This window comes from Suricata suricatta, chromosome 5 (genome assembly GCF_006229205.1).
Source record: "Suricata suricatta isolate VVHF042 chromosome 5, meerkat_22Aug2017_6uvM2_HiC, whole genome shotgun sequence".
Classification (NCBI taxonomy): Eukaryota; Metazoa; Chordata; class Mammalia; order Carnivora; family Herpestidae; genus Suricata; species Suricata suricatta.
The window spans coordinates 17,177,261-17,194,627 of record NC_043704.1 but is presented as its reverse complement, the minus strand read 5'-3'; the positions used below and the strand labels follow the sequence as shown (position 1 = coordinate 17,194,627).

General features: G+C 40.3%; 2 protein-coding genes and 1 pseudogene across 2 annotated transcripts in view; 2 read left to right on the top strand and 1 right to left on the bottom strand.

The window, feature by feature from the left end:
* Nucleotides 1-1,290: 1,290 nt before the first annotated feature.
* CCT8 (chaperonin containing TCP1 subunit 8) lies at nt 1,291-16,941 on the bottom strand. Its single transcript, XM_029939084.1, has 15 exons — nt 16,791-16,941; nt 13,893-13,983; nt 12,943-13,022; nt 10,968-11,117; nt 10,368-10,548; nt 10,194-10,255; nt 9,148-9,285; nt 7,954-8,132; nt 6,704-6,770; nt 6,539-6,626; nt 6,342-6,457; nt 5,936-6,007; nt 5,676-5,840; nt 5,289-5,408; nt 1,291-1,513 (listed from the first exon to the last, which is right to left on the bottom strand). Exons 1-15 carry the CDS (start codon nt 16,848-16,850, stop codon nt 1,436-1,438), a joined length of 1,647 nt encoding a protein of 548 aa, XP_029794944.1. The 5' UTR covers nt 16,851-16,941; the 3' UTR covers nt 1,291-1,435.
* On the top strand, nt 4,420-5,053 carry LOC115291575 (annotated as a pseudogene).
* MAP3K7CL (MAP3K7 C-terminal like) overlaps nt 16,849-17,367 on the top strand; it is a 99,736-nt gene continuing 99,217 nt past the window's right edge. The window contains exons 1-2 of the mRNA XM_029938679.1: nt 16,849-16,861; nt 16,969-17,166. Of these exons, the coding sequence (XP_029794539.1) occupies nt 16,849-16,861; nt 16,969-17,166 (211 nt within the window). The remainder of the gene's footprint in view (nt 16,862-16,968; nt 17,167-17,367) is intronic.

The window sequence follows — 17,367 nt, the reverse complement described above, 5'->3', positions numbered from 1 at the left end:
GCTTGTTTTGTTACTTGGAAGATTTTAAGTTGTGTTCTTACCCTACCATGTAACATTTAAAAAAAACGTTTGACTGGCTAATGAAACATCTAAGTATTTTTAAGAAGTGTTGATTTTATAAGCATTCGACATTGGCAATAGTATATACTTGGAAGAACTCCCTGTAGCTACACTTCTTGATGCCAGGCAGTGTACAGAAGCTGGGTGCAGGCCTGCCTCTGCTCTTGTTCCGTAAACAGACCCCAGGCAGACACTCCCGGGACTGGCGTAACTGAGTACCAGGCCCCGTAAAGCCCGCATGCCAGCACTTCGAAGTGGCATCCTAAACCTTAAGACTAGTCACTTAAGCCTCTGGTTCTCTAATCTTCTGTGATTTTTAACACCTACTGACTTTATCTAAGACCAGTTAGTCTTACTGCTTCCAAAATTTCCGTTCAAATACCAAAAATATAAATTTAAAAAAAAATATAAACTTTTTATTTTTTAATGTTTATTCATTTTGAGAGTGTGTGCAGGGGAGGGGGAGAGTCCCAAGCAGGCCCTGTGCTGTCAGCCCGGAGTCCAACAACGTGAGGCTCCATCTCAGGAACAAAACAGATCAGGACTTGAGCAGAAATCAAGAGTTGGATGCTTAACCAACTGAACCACCCAGCTGCCCCTAAAGATAAAACTTCATGTTACTCAAATACCTTACATGGCCAAGACACACAGTAGCTAGTACATGTCCCATAAAATCAGTTAACCTTTCATATTTTTTTCAAAACGCCTTACTGATCTTAAGAAAAAATAAGATCTACTTTATAAAACCGGATTTAATTTATCTCTGTTGGCAGATACATTTCAATTGTATTACAAGTGTTTATATACTACACTACTAGACTTATTTTAACTTAGCCACTCAACAAATCATAGGTACTAAAAACATTTTATCTCAAGTCTTAAGAATTCCCAGGGCAGACCTGTGAAAAAAACAACAAAAAACAAAAACCCTGAAATCCAGCTTGGAGGCTGACAGACTTCCCACAATGGAAAAGAGATCAAATGCTTTTTGGCCGTGTAGGTCCCTTGGTCTATCCTGACTACTTCCCTGCCATTCCCTTGTAGAAAGCAGCCAGACTGTATGTAAACACACAAGCACGGCTGTGTTCCAAACAGGCAGCGGGCCAGATGCACACAGGCACAGGCCCCCAGCTACTGAGGTGACTTGCCTTCAGTCCCACAGCTAATTTCATTACCAAGGTTGAGACAACAGGTTATTTACATCCAACAACAGTGCTCACCAGACTATGAGGCTTTGATAGCAACATGTTTATTGTATCATCCAGCTGAGGTTATAAACACAAAACACTTCTTAATTTAAGGAAAATATGAAAACATCAGGCAATGCCGAGACTACTACAAACACAGTCTTCACCTGCAGTAAAAACTAAGGCAGTCAGTCATTTTGGTCATCATCCCAGTCTTTCTTCCCACTCGGAGGTTTGGGCCCACCGGCTGGTTTTGCCATGATGATCTGAGAAAACAAAACCACAAGCACATACTTATAAACTCAACCTTTACAATGAAGAGAAAGAGTATTTTTCTTTAGACTGATTCAAGACGAAGTAATCATCTCAACGTGAAGCAATCTGTTACAAACCGCATTATGAGCTCTCTCAAAGTTGTTAGCTTCCAGCAATTTGTATCCTGCTCTTATGGACATTAATAGCAACACACTCCACGCACGTTAGTGAAGGGCATTCTAAGACATGCGCGTCAAGAACTCCATGGCCCTGTGAGGCTAATGTGAAAATACCTGCATGCATCACTAGTATAAATCAGTCAGCTTGGCACCTGATTTGCTATTTAGACATGAAGTTCGTCTTGCCAACCATCTTTATCCCAATTTCCTTGTGGTTTAGGAGCTTTAGGTCCACCTGCCAGTTTTGCCATTATAATCTAGAGTGATTGGTACATAAACAAATAGATGTATAAATTTAATGCTGAAATTCCCTAGTACCTATAAATAAAAACCACTCAAGTGGCAGGAAGTGTGTATTCAAAAAAACATTACTCAGGTATGTAAACTTCCCTGGTAACTTAAAAGAACACGGCAGGAAACCTCTACTATATCTAGAATGCACTAACTGGCACTTTGCAAATGTAACTATCTAGCATTTTTAAATGATTCCTTTGGAGAAAAAAGTGGGGTGGTGGCAACTCCGGGCTCAGATCAATTTGGGAGAAGCTTCAAATTCCTCAAAGTGGAACTCTCAAAACTGTAACAGTACTCTTTGCTTTCCAAACAGACAGGACTGAGCTCTTTCTGTAAAACATCAAGGGGTTTGTCATGTGTCTCAAGCAACACTAACTAAAACCTCTGCATGACCACTTCCAACAGATTCAGCACCCCTTTTCGGAAGCTTCTTCAGGAAATCTAACCTTGAAATCCTTGGAGTAGAATTTTACTAACTGAGGTTAAGTTCAGACTGAATTAAAGGCATTAAGCACAACTTTAGAACCTAAGTGTAGCTTGATTAAAAAAGACAGCCAGATCAGTTCTCAGGCTGGTAGGCACCCATTACTGCAGAGCTTGCTTGAATGTACTTCTGGGGTGCCTGGGTGGCTCAGTGAAGCATCCACTTCAGCTCAGCTCATGATCTCACAGTTCATGGGTTCAAGCCCCACATCAGGCTCTTTGCTGGCAGCTCAGAGCCCTGAGCCTGCTTCGGGTTCTCTCCCTCTCTCTCTGCCCCTCCCCTGCTCAATCTCAGTCTCTCAGAAATAAACAAACGTTAAAAAAATAAGTCTCCTGGCTGTTGCCCAGAGTTTCTGACTCAGTGGGCCTACTTAGGGGCCTGAGGGTTTATCTGCATTTTTAGCAGGTTCTTAGGTTATCTTGGCGCTGTTGATTTGGGCACTATATTTTGACAACTAGTGAAATAAACATTTGAACAAAGATGAATCCAGCTCTACATTATCCAACACTTAAAACTTGTCCTTCTCCAGACTATAGACTACACAAAATTAGTTAGGACTATTAAGGAGTACAAGTTCATTAGTTATTAACAAACTCGTTATCGATAGTCATGGGTTCTTCAGATAATGTATTTTAGCAAAGGCCAGGGACACGTAACAATGAACATCCTCTTCTACTGTAAAACAAAACCGACTTCCCAGTTTAAAACCAAACTGAGAAGTGCCTCTGTGATCAAGGAACTTGTGTTACAATTATTGTGTTACGTGGGTAACAGGCATTCAGGAAAGTTCCTCTATCAGAACTCCAGATTGCCTCATGCTTCAATATCCTTAGCTTCTCCTATCCATTTCTATTTTAAGTCTCCCTTATTAGCCACATGCTAATTTTTAGAACTACCATTTCCTTAGGCTTCTATTATCATTACTTGAGAACTCCAAAACCATACTCCACTGAAAACTACCTAATTCGCTAATATAAAAACACCCCATTAATAAATCCAGGACACGAACATCCAATTTGTTTATATCCAATGGGATGGAACTAGACACCCAGGTCCATTTTCTGGTCATCTCAAGCTAGGAAAAAGTTGTTCTTTCTTTTGCTGAGGTGTAATGTTCATTATAATTACCAAGAACTAGTCCTTGTCATGCTTAGAGTAAGTCTAATTTCCTTTCCATTTAGTTTCTACCTACACCTTGCTTCTCCCAAAATTTATTTGGCATGATTTCCATCTAATGGATTTGTCCTAAGCCCTTCACGATTGCAATTTTCTATTAAATATTTACAATAATTTGTTGCTTAAAAATCAGTTCTAGGACTCTGCAAGAAAAGGGATTTCACGGTTTACTAGAAAACACCTTTTAAAAAACTTTGAATTCAAACTTGTATCTGAACCTACCATTTTCCTCTGTGCCATAATTTCTCTCCCACTAAACCCATGGAAAGAATGTTAAAATACTATAATTCTTAATACTTTCAGTTCCTTCAAGATAGAATTTGTCACAGCAGAACGAATTTTAAGCACATTAAGTTCTACCTCCATGGACAACCAGAGGTTTCGTTTTCCTTAAAGTTGGTGACACACATATATTCCAAGGCTTTATGGGCCTTCTGTATTCCACATTATTACACAGTTAACTCCTTCTCCAGACTAGATCCTTGGGCTAAAAAAAGGCTGAAAAACTATGATAAACCTTAAATTTATCTATTCCAGTTTAAAAATGGCAGAAATTTAGGGGCACCTGGGTGGCTCAACTGGTTAAACGTCCGACTTTGGCCCAGGTCATGATCCTGCGCTTTGTGGGTCCGAGCCCCACGTCAAGCTCTGTGTTGACAGCTTGGAGCCTGGAGACTGCTTCAGATTCTGTCTCCCTCTCTCTGCCCCGCCCCTGCTTGTGCTGTCTCTGCTTCTCAAAATAAGTAAATAAACTCAAAAAAAAAAAAAAAAAAAGCGAGCAGAAGGCTGTTCCGCTGCCAGAGCGGAGCAATGCCTAAGTCAAAGGAACTTGTTTCTTCAAGCTCTTCTGGCAGTGATTCTGACAGAGAACTTGACAAAAAGGTAAAGAGGAAAAAGCAGGTTCCCCCAGGAAAACCTGTAAAGCAGCAGCAGACCGGCGAGACTTCAGAGTGCTCTCGTCCTCTAAGCAGAGCAGCAGCAGCAGAGATGACAACATGTTTCAGATTGAGAAAATGAGGTATGTCAGTGTTAAGACTTTAAAGGGAAAGTCCTAATTGATAGTAGAGAATATTGGATGGATCCAGAAGGTGAAATGAAACCAGAAAGAAAAGGTATTTCTTTAAATCCTGAGCAATGGAGCCAGCTGAAGGAATAGATTTCTGACACTGACGATGCAGTAAGAAAACTGTAAAATCGAGCCACATAAACCTGTACTGTTCTCGTTGTTTTAATCTGTCTTTTTACATTGGCTTTTGTTTTCCAAGCTGTTGTATATTTGGATTGCAGAACAATTTGTAAGATGAATACTTTTTTTTAATGTGATTAAAATGTTCTGAGTGAAGCTAATTGTCAACTTTATTAAGGAGGATTGCTTTGTACCCGTCACCTAGTGTAAAATAAAATCAAGTAATACAATCTTAAAAAAAAAAAAGGCAGAAATTTCTTTCACTAGAAAGATCTTCATTTCAAATTAGTTGAAATACACTAAATACAACCTAAAACTGTAAGAGAAAAAATAAATTTGGGGGAGCACTTTAGAAACACGCTTTTGGATAGAATGAGAACTGTGCTATATTCCGGTTCCATGAAAATACACTGCTGACCCACACGGAATTAGTACTTCTAAAGATCAAAAGTTCCCTGGTCACTCACCTGATCCACTCTAAGTACAGTGACGGCAGCATTCGTAGCCAGTTTGATAGCCCAGTATTTTCCCAGGTAAGTGTCTAGAATACCAGCTTCCAACATGTCCTTTACAGCGGGAACTTCAGCCTGTGGCACAGAACAATTTTCCTTCACTCTAAATCGTCTTGTGTAAAAAATTAACTCAGTAACAAAAACCCGTGGCTCTTTATATAGGAAGTTGCCAGGCAAAAATATGTTAAGGAAAACCATTATTAGACAAACCCTATCCTGTTTTATGAAAATCATTTGCTTAAAAATCAGAATCTATAGATTTTCCTTTTAAACTTACTTCTATTTTTATGTTGTACACTCACGAAATAAAACAACTTAAATTCATAGTTTTTTTTCAAATACCTCAATATCTAGTCCAACATTTTTATTCCCTTCTTGATGTACTGCATAAAGTTTAGAGATTACTTCATTGGCCTTCACTCCAGAATTTTCTGCCAGTGCCCGGGGAATAGCTTCGAAGGCCTCTGCAAACTTCTTGATGGCATACTGTTCAAGTCCAGGGCAGGTCTACAGGAAAAACGTGGTATTAAAAATTTGGGAATTAGTATTGTACTTTATTCAAGGAACATGAAGAAAGCCGATTTATACAGAGGAAGCTATACCTCTCCATATGATGTGATCTGTTTGGCCAATTCAATTTCTGTTGCTCCACCTCCGGGAACAAGACGTTTATCCTAGAATATGTAGTTAAAAAAATTTTTTTTTAACTAAGAAGCAATTTATAGTTTCCTAATGTTCTCAGATTCCAGTACTCCAACCAGACTAGAGGCACAGTTACTCAAATTCTAATTACAAATTTTATAAAAATGGAGTAATTTGGGCAAATTACATAGCATCTGGTACAGGAAAAGGGAGAACCAAAGTGAAGAATGGGACCAGACACAGTACCTCATCGGTATTTCCGCAGATGTAGCACTAAGAACACGCTTAAGCAACTGAAGGCATGTTTAAATCAAGAACCATAATCTCTTTATAACAGTTAACAGTAAGATTACTGCTCACACTGACCCTAGTGAGAACTTTGAAAGTGTTAACACCGTCATCTACTGCCCTTTCTACATCGTCCATCAGATTGTCTGTAGAGCCTCGAAGCACAATGGTAGAAATTGCACCATCTTCTTTTTCTGTCAATAAATTTAAATATATTAACACAAGCAAATCAACAGCCCATACCTAAATAAACCTACTTTACCAGTTCTACGCACCATGCTTAAAAACCACCACTTGTGTGTCTCCAACTTCTGAGAGGTAAACACTGTCACAACGTCCCATTTCTTCAAGGACGGGAGGAGTCTGTAAAAACGGACTAATGTAAAACAAAGTAATTCCAATGCATTCTACTGTCTTTTAATGTTGTCCAAAAAACATACCAGTCTAGGAAGAGCTGTCGCACCAACTGTTTTACATAGTCTTCTGAGATCCCATTTGGAATTCAACCTTTAAGAGAAGACAAAGACTTTAACAAGAGTTTTAATACCATTAGATGCTACAATAAAATGCAGAGATGAAAAAGGAAGCTGTATGCTGGTCCCCAAGGTATATTCTTTTGATTCTGAATTTAAGCTCAAAATAAGTCTGGACTGCACAGTGCAATCCAGATACAGGTGTATGTGGCGTTGTTGTAGAATTGTAAAATTCAAGTTGCACTAGAATGTGACAAGTTCTAGTTCTAAAACACTAAGGCAGGCCTGGTATACAGAAAACGTGCTTTACTCTGGCAAGTGCATGAACTGTGAGGAAGGGGTTTACGCTGCAGATTTGGTTTGGAGCTGGGAGAGGTGGGAACGGGTAAGTCAGGTGTCTACTGTGCCCCACAAATGGGTTCGTAGATTAAAAATGATACTTTTTAAAAAACTTTTTTACATTTATTTATTTTTATTTTTTTTTAATGTTTTATTTATTTTTGATACAGAGAGAGACAGAGCATGAAAGGGAGAGGGGCAGAGAGAGAAGGAGACACAGAACCGGAAACAGGCTCCAGGCTCTGAGCTAGCTGTCAGCACAGAGCCTGATGCGGGGCTCGAACCCACGAACACGAGATCTGACCTGAGCCGAAGTCGGAGGCTTAACCAACTGGCCACCCAGGCACCCCTACATTTATTTATTTTTGAGAGGCATAGACAGAACATGAACAGGGAAGGGGCAGAGAGAGAAAGAAACACAGAATCCAAAAGACAGACTCCAGGCTCTGAGCTGTCAGCACAGAGCCCGACATGGGGCTCGAACCCACAAACCGTGAGATCATGACATGAGCCAAAGTCAGATGCTCAATCGAATGAGCCACCCAGGCACCCCTTAAAAATGACATTCTTGATCCCACACTTTGACATGTGTACCAGGCTTGCATCTTGGTCTCTTATGCTGTTTCTTTTCTCTGGAATTCTTTTCTCTCTCCCTCATCACAGAACATGTTGATTGCCTTCACCTCTCAGTGTAAACGTAAATTTGCTCACAGAGGTTTCCTGCCTCTCTAGATCAAGTTAAGTCCTGCTTTTTGATCCATTATCTTTTTATTTGGCCTTTTGTAACAGGCATGAACCCACTGTGTATTGAATGTGTTTGGTGTTTCACCACCAAAAGGCCACTTACTATACAGGTTAATGGAATGCAGTCATCTTACCTCACCAACATGATATTGTACTTGTTTGCATAATGAAGAGCCATGTCTGCCACTTTGCCACCTGTTACTATGACATTCGCACCGGTATCAGCTATAGCTTTGACTTGTGCATCCATAAGATTTTCTTCTCCCCTGCTGAAATTCATTAGTTCTTCAGCAGTCTTTATCAACACTGTTCCCTGGCAAAACAAGCATGCTCTTTAGAACCATTTTAGTACGTCAGCATCCGAAGTCACATGGTAACATTTTACTGAAGAAATACAGATTTGGGGGAAACACAGATTATACACATATTATGAAACAATACAAAATATGTATTGAAACTCTGCTTATTCCTAGACCCCCCACTCCCGAAATTGGTGCAGCTTCCTCTTTGACAGGCGCTTTGATGGAGCAGTTGGGAGAAATACTGTTATTTTAGACACGCTGAGCAGGTGTCTTACCATTTGTCTTCTGACAAACATCAACTAGTGTTGACAGCAACATTGTGGCTCTCAATTTTTTTCTGAAATATGGACTAAATGACTCCCTCTGGCCTATTTACAACCTGTGAAACTTTTAAAACTGTCAACTCAGATGATAAGAATTCTAGGGACAAAAACAAAACTGACCTATAAACAAGAACTTCAAACTTCCTAACATGTATTTTTAAAAGCAAACCCATCAATTTCAAATTACATTGGCATGTTTTGTTTCAGGATGCCACAGGATCTTAATTTTAAAATATCTTAAGGAAGAACACACAAGTATTTGTCTTCAGTGAGCATTTTACTTGCCGAGCATGTAGGAACTACTAGAAGAGCTGTGCTAAAACATAAACAATACTGCCACCATCTCCTGTTTCAAATTTAGTATCTGACTTAGGTAATCAAAAAAGGGAATCTGACTTTAAAAGGCAGATATATAATCCTGGGGCGCCTGGGTGGCTCAGCTGGTTGAGTGTCTGACCCTTCATTTTGGCTCAGGTCATGACCTCATGATTTCAGGGGATCAAACTCTGCGTCGGGCTCTGTGTTGACAGTCTCCCTCTGACTCTCCCCCACTCTCAAAATTAGTGAATATCCACATATACATAAAGATATGATCCTACAAACTTCCATAATTACGCAATATTCACTGAAGAGCGCAATCTCTACCTGAAAACTTAAAATCTGAAAGGGCAACCACAAATTTAAGGTTTTGAAGTCTACATACCTTGGTTTCAGTTATCATACCGTCAAAAGGACAAGAGTACACTGCTATTTTTGCATTTTTGACAGATGTTACATCACCTTCGGTTTCCTTCTTAAAAACCATGCCATGCAATACTGAAGAGGAATAGATACCAGAGCCCTAAGGAATTGAATACCAAAATCATTAGTGATCTCGTGAAAATAACATTAGAGCTCAGTTGTTAATGCCTCGTGTGCCAAAGATAACCTTTTCCAAATATGGCAAGGCAGTGACCTAGTGACCTCTGGAATGAGTGGGGTGGTGGATGGAAAACACACCAGTCCACTTAAGGTAGAAACCACTCTGCGAATGAGCTGCTGTGAATGAAAGGGAGGCCTTCGGCGTACTGGGAACAACCGAAGAGCGAACAGTAACTGTTCTAAGCCATTCATTCACTCACTCACCAAACACTTGGTGCCCATGTGGTAGGCACAGCCGTTAGTACTGGGGCAGAAGGGGGAACAAAGTTTTGAGCTCACACGTTTACAATTTAATGGGGGAGGAGTTGGCAGTAACAGGGTCAGAAAATGCACAGCATCTATATAAACACACACACACACCACGTATATTTAGGTAAGTTAAACTCAGCTGCAATTCTAGGTTTTACAACAGGAAGCACAAAATTTTTTAAACAAAAAATACTTTTATTTCAGTATTAATAACATTAAGACATAAAGTCAATTATTGCAGATCAACAGAACATCTCATTCAAAACAGGTTTCAAAGTTTATTGTTTTAATTCAGCACACACACATGAAGAATTCCAACCACATAACGCTTTGTTTATGCACTATTCTCAACCTTCAAGTTGTCATGGAAAAATGATTTCACAAGAAGATAATACATCAAACACCCTTTAAAATTTAATAGGTAGTTGTATTACAAACTACCTATACCTAAATGTAACAAAGTCCTAAACGTTCAAAATCTGAGGTAAAATTTGGGTTTCAATAAATACGCACGTTTTTACTCCTTTTGCAAAATATAACTGACCTATTAGACAACACTGATGCATTTTCTAAACTTACCAGAATCTTGCACACTCTGATGTTATCAACATTGAAATGGCCGGAATCAGGAAAAATAGACACTGTTAAGAAAATGAGACAGATTAAAAGATACATGGAGACAACAAAAAAAGTATCTTAGTCTCATTAGGACATTTTTATTTTGCATCTTTTCATTTACTGGTATGTACTCACCACATGCCTGAGCAATAAGCTTGGCCAGAAACACTTCATTACCATACTGTTTACTCATTATGGACGTATGAAGCAGAGAGGACACTTCATCAACATCACGAAGATTTTTTGCAGAACAACACACTAAATCAGGAAGAATCTCGTGGGCTTTTCTGCAGGCTATTTCATAACCTTCTATGACCTTAAATATAAAAAGCAAAAATGTTTCTTCAAAAGACACAATTTTGACATGACTTTAAAAGAGCTTATTTTGGTAACCCAGCGAACAAGGGTACGCGTCCCCGTGTAAAATGACGAGGCACACTTCCGACAGTGCTCACGGCAGAGCCTACTCACTGTGAGTGCGGGCTTCTGGGACGGCCACTCATTAGCTGTAAGATCCTGAGTATGATTTTTTAAGTGTCACTTCCTCATCTAACATAGAATTTTTATTAATTTTTAATTCCGCACAGGATTCCTGTACGGATGGAGTACGACACTGCATATAGAGCACACGTACCACAATGCCTGGCACAAACTGCCCACTGGACCCGCCACTACAGTGAGGACTCTCTACGCGGGCACGAACTAAGTAAAAGTGCGTTCTAAAATAACACTCACCTCTGAAACCGAGAGGCCAATTCTCAGCAGCTCTTCAGCTAGTTCCAGCAGGGCTCCAGCAAACACCAGAACGAAGTTTGTGCCATCTCCGACCTCCTGCTCTTGCATGTGGGAAGCCATTACGATCATTTTCGCAGCAGGATGCTGCACCTGGTAGAAGGGGGTTTGAATCTTAAATATCAAAACATTTGATTGTTAAAGAAACATGAAGTTTTTCATTTCCGTTTCTTTTTAATTTTTTAAAAAATGTTTATTTACTTTTGCCAGAGAAAGAGAGAGAGAGAGAGACAGACAGACAGAGACTGAGTCAGAACAGGAGCAGGGGAGAGGGCAGAGGGAGACACAGAATCCAAAGCAGGCTCCAGGCTCTGAGCTGTCAGCACAGAGCCTGATGTGGGCCTTGAACTCCCCAACTGCAAGATCGTGAGCTGAAACCAAGAATTGGATGCTTAGCCGACTGAGCCACCCAGGTGCCCCTCATTTCCATTTCTTCTTAAGCTAACAGACTTCAGTCTCCCCATGGGCCAGGCGGTGCCACAACCACACTCCTACATACTCCTCAGTGGGGTTGGAAGACAGCCCCAATCCCTCAGGGACTACCAGCACAACTGCATCACTACAAATGCAAACAACATAAAACTGCATCTCTTTTGATGGTCAGTCACCCAGTAAATGCTTCTCTGCACATAAGGTTCAGAAAATTACATGTCTGCTAAATTAAAAAAAAGTATTTCCAAAGACCAAGCCTGGCCATTAAAAAACAAAATAACCACCTCGTTTAATCATGAGTCTCAACTGCTATGTACATTCCTATTTTAAGGGGTGCCAAGTGTGATTTTTTTTGGAAAATGGAGGTTTCTTTAAAAAAAAAAAAAAAAGTATCAAAAATTTAACTAGTCTTTCCTTTGGACTTAGAGGTTTAAAAACCAAGCTAGGAGTAACAACTGATAGCAGGGAGAATACTACAAAGTCGACACTACAGTTTTATTGAGGCAATATGCCCAGCATTCCTGAATCACTGCTGAGCCCACAGCACCCAACATGAACACTCACAGCGACTAGTTGCTCTGCAAATATCTTGTGGATTTAAGTTTGTTTTTTTCACTACAGTAAGAATATTTAGTTGTTTAAGCAGTTAGAGAAATGTTAACACATCTATAGTTTCATTTGAAAACAGTAAGCGTCAATCCTCTAAGAGCTATTAAGTTCAGGAAAATTTCTTGAAGTTGAAAATATCTTCTGACTACAAAGCAGCGAGATGAGGACTGTTCTGATGTGCAGGTGCCAGACCTTCCTCACAACTCTGCCTGCAGTATCTATTCCAGACTCTGCAATAGCAAAACTGCAGGAAAGCAAAGCAAAATGTCACCAAGGGTTTCACTGTCACAAAACCAAAGACATGGTCTGATTTTTTTTTAACCACTGTTTTAGGTTATCAGCTGTTTCTACATTATGAAGTAATTCACTTTGACGTCATACTCTGCAGAACACCATCTTCAATTTGATATGATTATTAGCAAATGTATTTTTATCACAAGCAACCCTCCATAAATTAGTAACTTGGGAGATTTTTAAATTTAAGTGGCTAAAAAGTTAAAACTAAAGAGGACTCCATAATTAGGAAAATCTACATAATAAATTTTCAGGTTAAAAAAAACAGTCCCTTACTATCCTAAGGGTTTCTTCTATGTTAAGACATACTTAATTTTTGGGGTGCCCTGGGTGGCACACGGTTAGGCGTCTGACTCTTGATCTCGGCTCAAGTCATTATTTCAGTTTGTGGTTTGAGTTCCCACGTCAGGCTCAGCGCTGATGGCGTGAAGTCTGCCTGGGATTCTGTCTCTCCTTCTCTCTGCCCCTCACCAGCTTGTACATGCTCGCTCGCTCGCTCTCCAAATAAACTTAAATATTTACATATACACACTTAATTTTTGATGTCACCAAAACATTTCTTGGCTTCAAAGAAATAACCTACTTCTAGCTCTCTTAAAATAGTGGCTGCATCATTTGTCACAAACAACTTCTCCAGGTGGTTGATAACCATTTTGTTCATTCCTAAAAAAGAAAAGAAAAAAAGGGTGAAAAAAATCACTCAAATCTCTCTTCAAATACCCAAGAATATCTAGTCAACAAATCTAAACTTGTATCTATTTTTTTTTTTTTTTTAAACTTGTATCTATTTCTTAAGATAACTTTATAAAAACTCAACACATATTATCTACTCCGGCATTCCCTGACTGTACCATCATTATTCCTGTCCTTTATAATCTCCTACAATGTTTGCTTGGGAGGATGTCAACTTTCTCAAAGGTTTGTTCAATAAATATAAATTACATCAATACACAAACCAAAACAATCTATTTAAAGGTATAATTTTGGGGCACCTGGGTGGCTCAGTTAACCATCTGACTTGATTCTGGATCAGGTCATGATCTCACAGTTTGTGGGTTCGAGCCCCACATCAGACTCTGTGCTGATGGTGTGAAGCCTGCTTGGGATATTCTCATTCTCTCATTCTCTCTCTCTCTCTCCCCCACACAAAATAAACATATATTAAAAAAAAGAAAAAAAAGTACAGTTTTATTGCCTTCCATACATTTGTATCAATTAAATTCAGTTGATGGTAGGAGGCAAAAGAGATTTTCCTCCCTTATGTTATGTACCATATCAATGGTGAAAGCATTGTAATTTTTATATCCTCTCAATATGATAAAAATTAATATTTTAATTCTTATTTTCCAAAGAGATCTGAGTTGCTGATTAAAAACTGAAAACATCACACTGGTGGCAATTAACTATAAAATTACTTCTGTATTATGGCCAAAACTCTCAGTTTATGCATTATATACTTGCAGAATACGTTTAAAGAAGCCAGCACACAAAATTCTATTACTGTATCTTTTAAAACATGTATTTAGAAATTACCATTTGGTCCATATGCTGTTCGAGTTGTTTGGGCAAGCTCCTTGCAAGCCTGTATGTTCCTGTATACAGCCTCTTCTAATCCTGAAAAGTGCTGTAAAATAAACCAAAAACTAAAACCCTTCTGAATAGACAAAACAGTGAAACACAAGAATTTTCTTCATCTGTAAAATGGGGATGATAATACTAATAGTACCCATCTCACAGGACTGTTGAAAAAAATCAAGCAAGGTTTACATATATAAAGCATGGTGCTTGGTATTCATAGTGATCCATAAATCTGCTCACTGGTTGATTAAAATGGCATTTTCAGAGACAACACATACCTACTCACACATCAAAACATAAAACCTATACACACACACTTTTTTTTAATGTAGTGAAAAGTACAGGAAAGAATGCTGCGATTGATCAGCAAAAGATGAGAAGGTATTTTAGGTAAAAATACCGTTTCAGAGTTTATCATTACTTATTGACTAAAAGTTGAAACACGCGTATATTTTTCTTATAGTTAGGAACCTGATCATTATAAAACCAGCAGTTTTCCAATCACTGGGAATTCCCACTTAACATACCTGCTGCTCAAGTGTTTCATATACTGACTTCTGAATGGTCTTGTGAATTGCAACACAATTCCAGTGCGTACATAATGAAAAGCTGCTAATGCTCACAATACGAAAATTCTCAAACTTTACACTGGACTTCTTTTAGAATTGAAATTTACTTGTGGCTTCAGATGGGTTCCATGAGCCCCGTTGGTGCATGTGAACATTTTTATAGAGTTGCTATGCCCAACAAAGGACCCACTGGCCACATGTGGTTGTTTACATTTCTAGTAATTAAAATAAAAAATTCAGTTTCTCTACCACACTACACAGTTCAAGTGTCCAGTAGCCACATGTGGCTCGCAGATACTGCATTAGAACGGATATAGAACACTTCCACCAACAAAGATAGTCTAGGAGACAGTTCTATCCTAGAGCATAAGGTGTGGCTTTTCTACTACTCATAAAAGGAACTGATCCAAACGAGGTTAATAATCATTACTTTAGAAGTAGTGTCTTCAGAGTCACAAGCTGACCGACTCTTACATTTAGTCTGATCTGGCTTGGCTTACACTCTAGTTTTTCCCTTTACCCATTCTCTGAGAACAGGCATGTGATCATAAATCAGATCCCATCAATGGTTTGCCTCACTCTTAGGATAAAATGTAAATCCCTCCTCAGGGCTACAAGGTCCTGTATGTTCTGGTCCTTACCTACAGCTCCTCTAAATTCACCTCTCACATTTGTGCTTTCCCTTAATGAGAGCTTCAACCTCATTACCACTCTTGCTGTTTTCTTTTTTAACAGGCTAAACTCATTTCATCCTCAAGGCCTCTGAACTTACTAGTTTCTCTTCCTGGAGTACTGTCCTCTTAAGTCAAGAGTTCTTCCTTGAACATCTTATTTATTGGTTCTATGTATCCCTGACTCCTTTCTGGGGGACGCAGACTTTCTTACTTCCTGTCATTCTTACTACAGTACTTTCTATCTAATCTTTTTTATTAATTCTTACTACAGTATTCTTTATCTCCTTTATCATTATTTGAAATTATTCTGATTTGATTATTAATTCAGACTCAGAGTAAAAATTATGAAAAGTTTTCAGTCTGACTTTTTTGAAGCGAGCAGTCCCTGGGCAGTCCATGGGCACCTGAGCGGCTCAGGAGGTTGAGCATCCGACTTCAGCTCAGGTTATAATCTCACAGCTCCAGTGTTGGAGCCCCACCTCGGGCTCTGTGCTGACAGTTCTGGGCCTGGTGGCTGCTTCAGAATCTGTGCCTCCCTCTCTCTGTCCCTCTCCCGCTTGCACCCTCTCTCAAAAATAAACAAACATTTAAAAAAATTAAAGTGAGCAGTCCATGTCATCAGCAAAGCTGTTTTACCAAATATTTACATTAAACCCTGATATGTATTTGATATGCTCATGTTATCCCAAAAGTGTATTCTGCAAACAATGACCTAGTTCCCTAAAGCTGTTACTGTACGCTGAACCACAATGAATTACATTTCTTTAACAAGGCATAGGACAAAAGGAACACTTTGATTTAAACACAAGAGACAAATCAGCAGTATATTAAGACGTTTTAAACAAATCATGCTCTTGAAATGACGTTCATAATCTGGGCATAAAACCAAGTACTTTTAATTAGTCCAGGGTATCCCTCATACTTACACAGTAAGTCAGACAGTTACAGGTCAAAGGTGCCATCTTTTGGTCAATTTAAAGTCGAGAAAAGCAAAATCTGGGGGTTGATTTTACATCAAGCTAGCTAACCTACGTTGGGATAGAATCCATTTGGGTTGAGAGTAACGTTTGTCCTACCATAACGCACTGCTGCGAAAGAAACGGGGAGCCCCCGATTTCTCATCTGAAGGGAAACGGTTGAAAACTGGCCCCTGTCCCTCTTCTCTCCTGATTACCCACTACTTGAACAGTGTCAACTGTCTTCGTGGTTCCCAATGCTACGGTATTCGACTTCACCCTTAAAACACCCTTTAAGGGTGCAGAGTCACGTCAGCCGGTTTTAGGGATGGAGAGAAAATGCACGAACGGCTTTCCGCTTGCTCAGCTAGGAAGCACAGAATACAAATCCTGCGGCCTTGCCTCTCTTGCCGCCTCTGCCCCGTCGACCCTTCCAGGCACCGGAGAACGAAAATGCCCGCTGTCCTTAATGGTCGAGTCCCTCCTCACCCTCATCCCCCACAAAGAACACCTCCCTTTCTGGAATCTTCTTTGCTACCGACCGCTAGGCCCAGAGAGCACACCCTGCCCGTTAGCAGGCCCTTCTCCTTCCCTCTGGCCGCCGCAGTCCTACGTCGACCCTCCTACCTCATTGTCCCTTCCTCTATTCCTTACCTTCGCCCCCTCCTTAAGCATCTGGGCAAAGCCCGGGGCTTTGGGGACGTGAAGCGCCATGGCCTCTGCAAGTAGCCGTTCACGCGCTCGCTCAGAAGATCCCGGAGGAAGCGAGGGGCACGCAAAGCCTCCTGGGAACGCAGCGTGCGGCGACCTTACGCTCCTCCTTTCTCTCCAGCTGAGCCCACCCCTTCGCTAGCTACCTCGTCAGAAGCCTCGCGAGAAAAAGCAGTTCCCGCAGCCAGAACTGAGTTGACGATCCTCGATCGCGTCGATCGGCTAAACCAATCTCAGAGCGCGCTCTTGGTCTTCCGGCCAGCGCGCGGTCGGGCCGTTATGACTCGCTCCGGTTTCACCGCTTTGCCAAGACTCCAAGGTCGGGACGTTTGACTTTTGCCGTCTCTGACCTGAAACTCATTCCTCCTGAGACTTACTTGCACGAAATCTTGCAGACCCACCCACAACATCAGGGCAGGTGTTCGCTTCCTCCCTCACCCTCAGGCAGAGCATCCGCCCCCTCCTGCCAAAGTCTTTCTCTGGGCGTCTGCTTGGTCTCGGGCTCCGTGGAAAGCGCTGG

Coding starts and splice junctions, on each gene's coding strand:
- CCT8 (XM_029939084.1), bottom strand. CDS start 16,850: ATGGCGCTTCACGTCCCCAAAGCCCCGGGCTTTGCCCAGATGCTTAAG. Junction 6,458..6,538: donor AGTGGTGGTTTTTAAGCATG/GTGCGTAGAACT, acceptor ATTTATTGACAG/AAAAAGAAGATGGTGCAATT. Junction 1,514..5,288: donor CTGTACTTAGAGTGGATCAG/GTGAGTGACCAG, acceptor TTGTTTTCTCAG/ATCATCATGGCAAAACCAGC.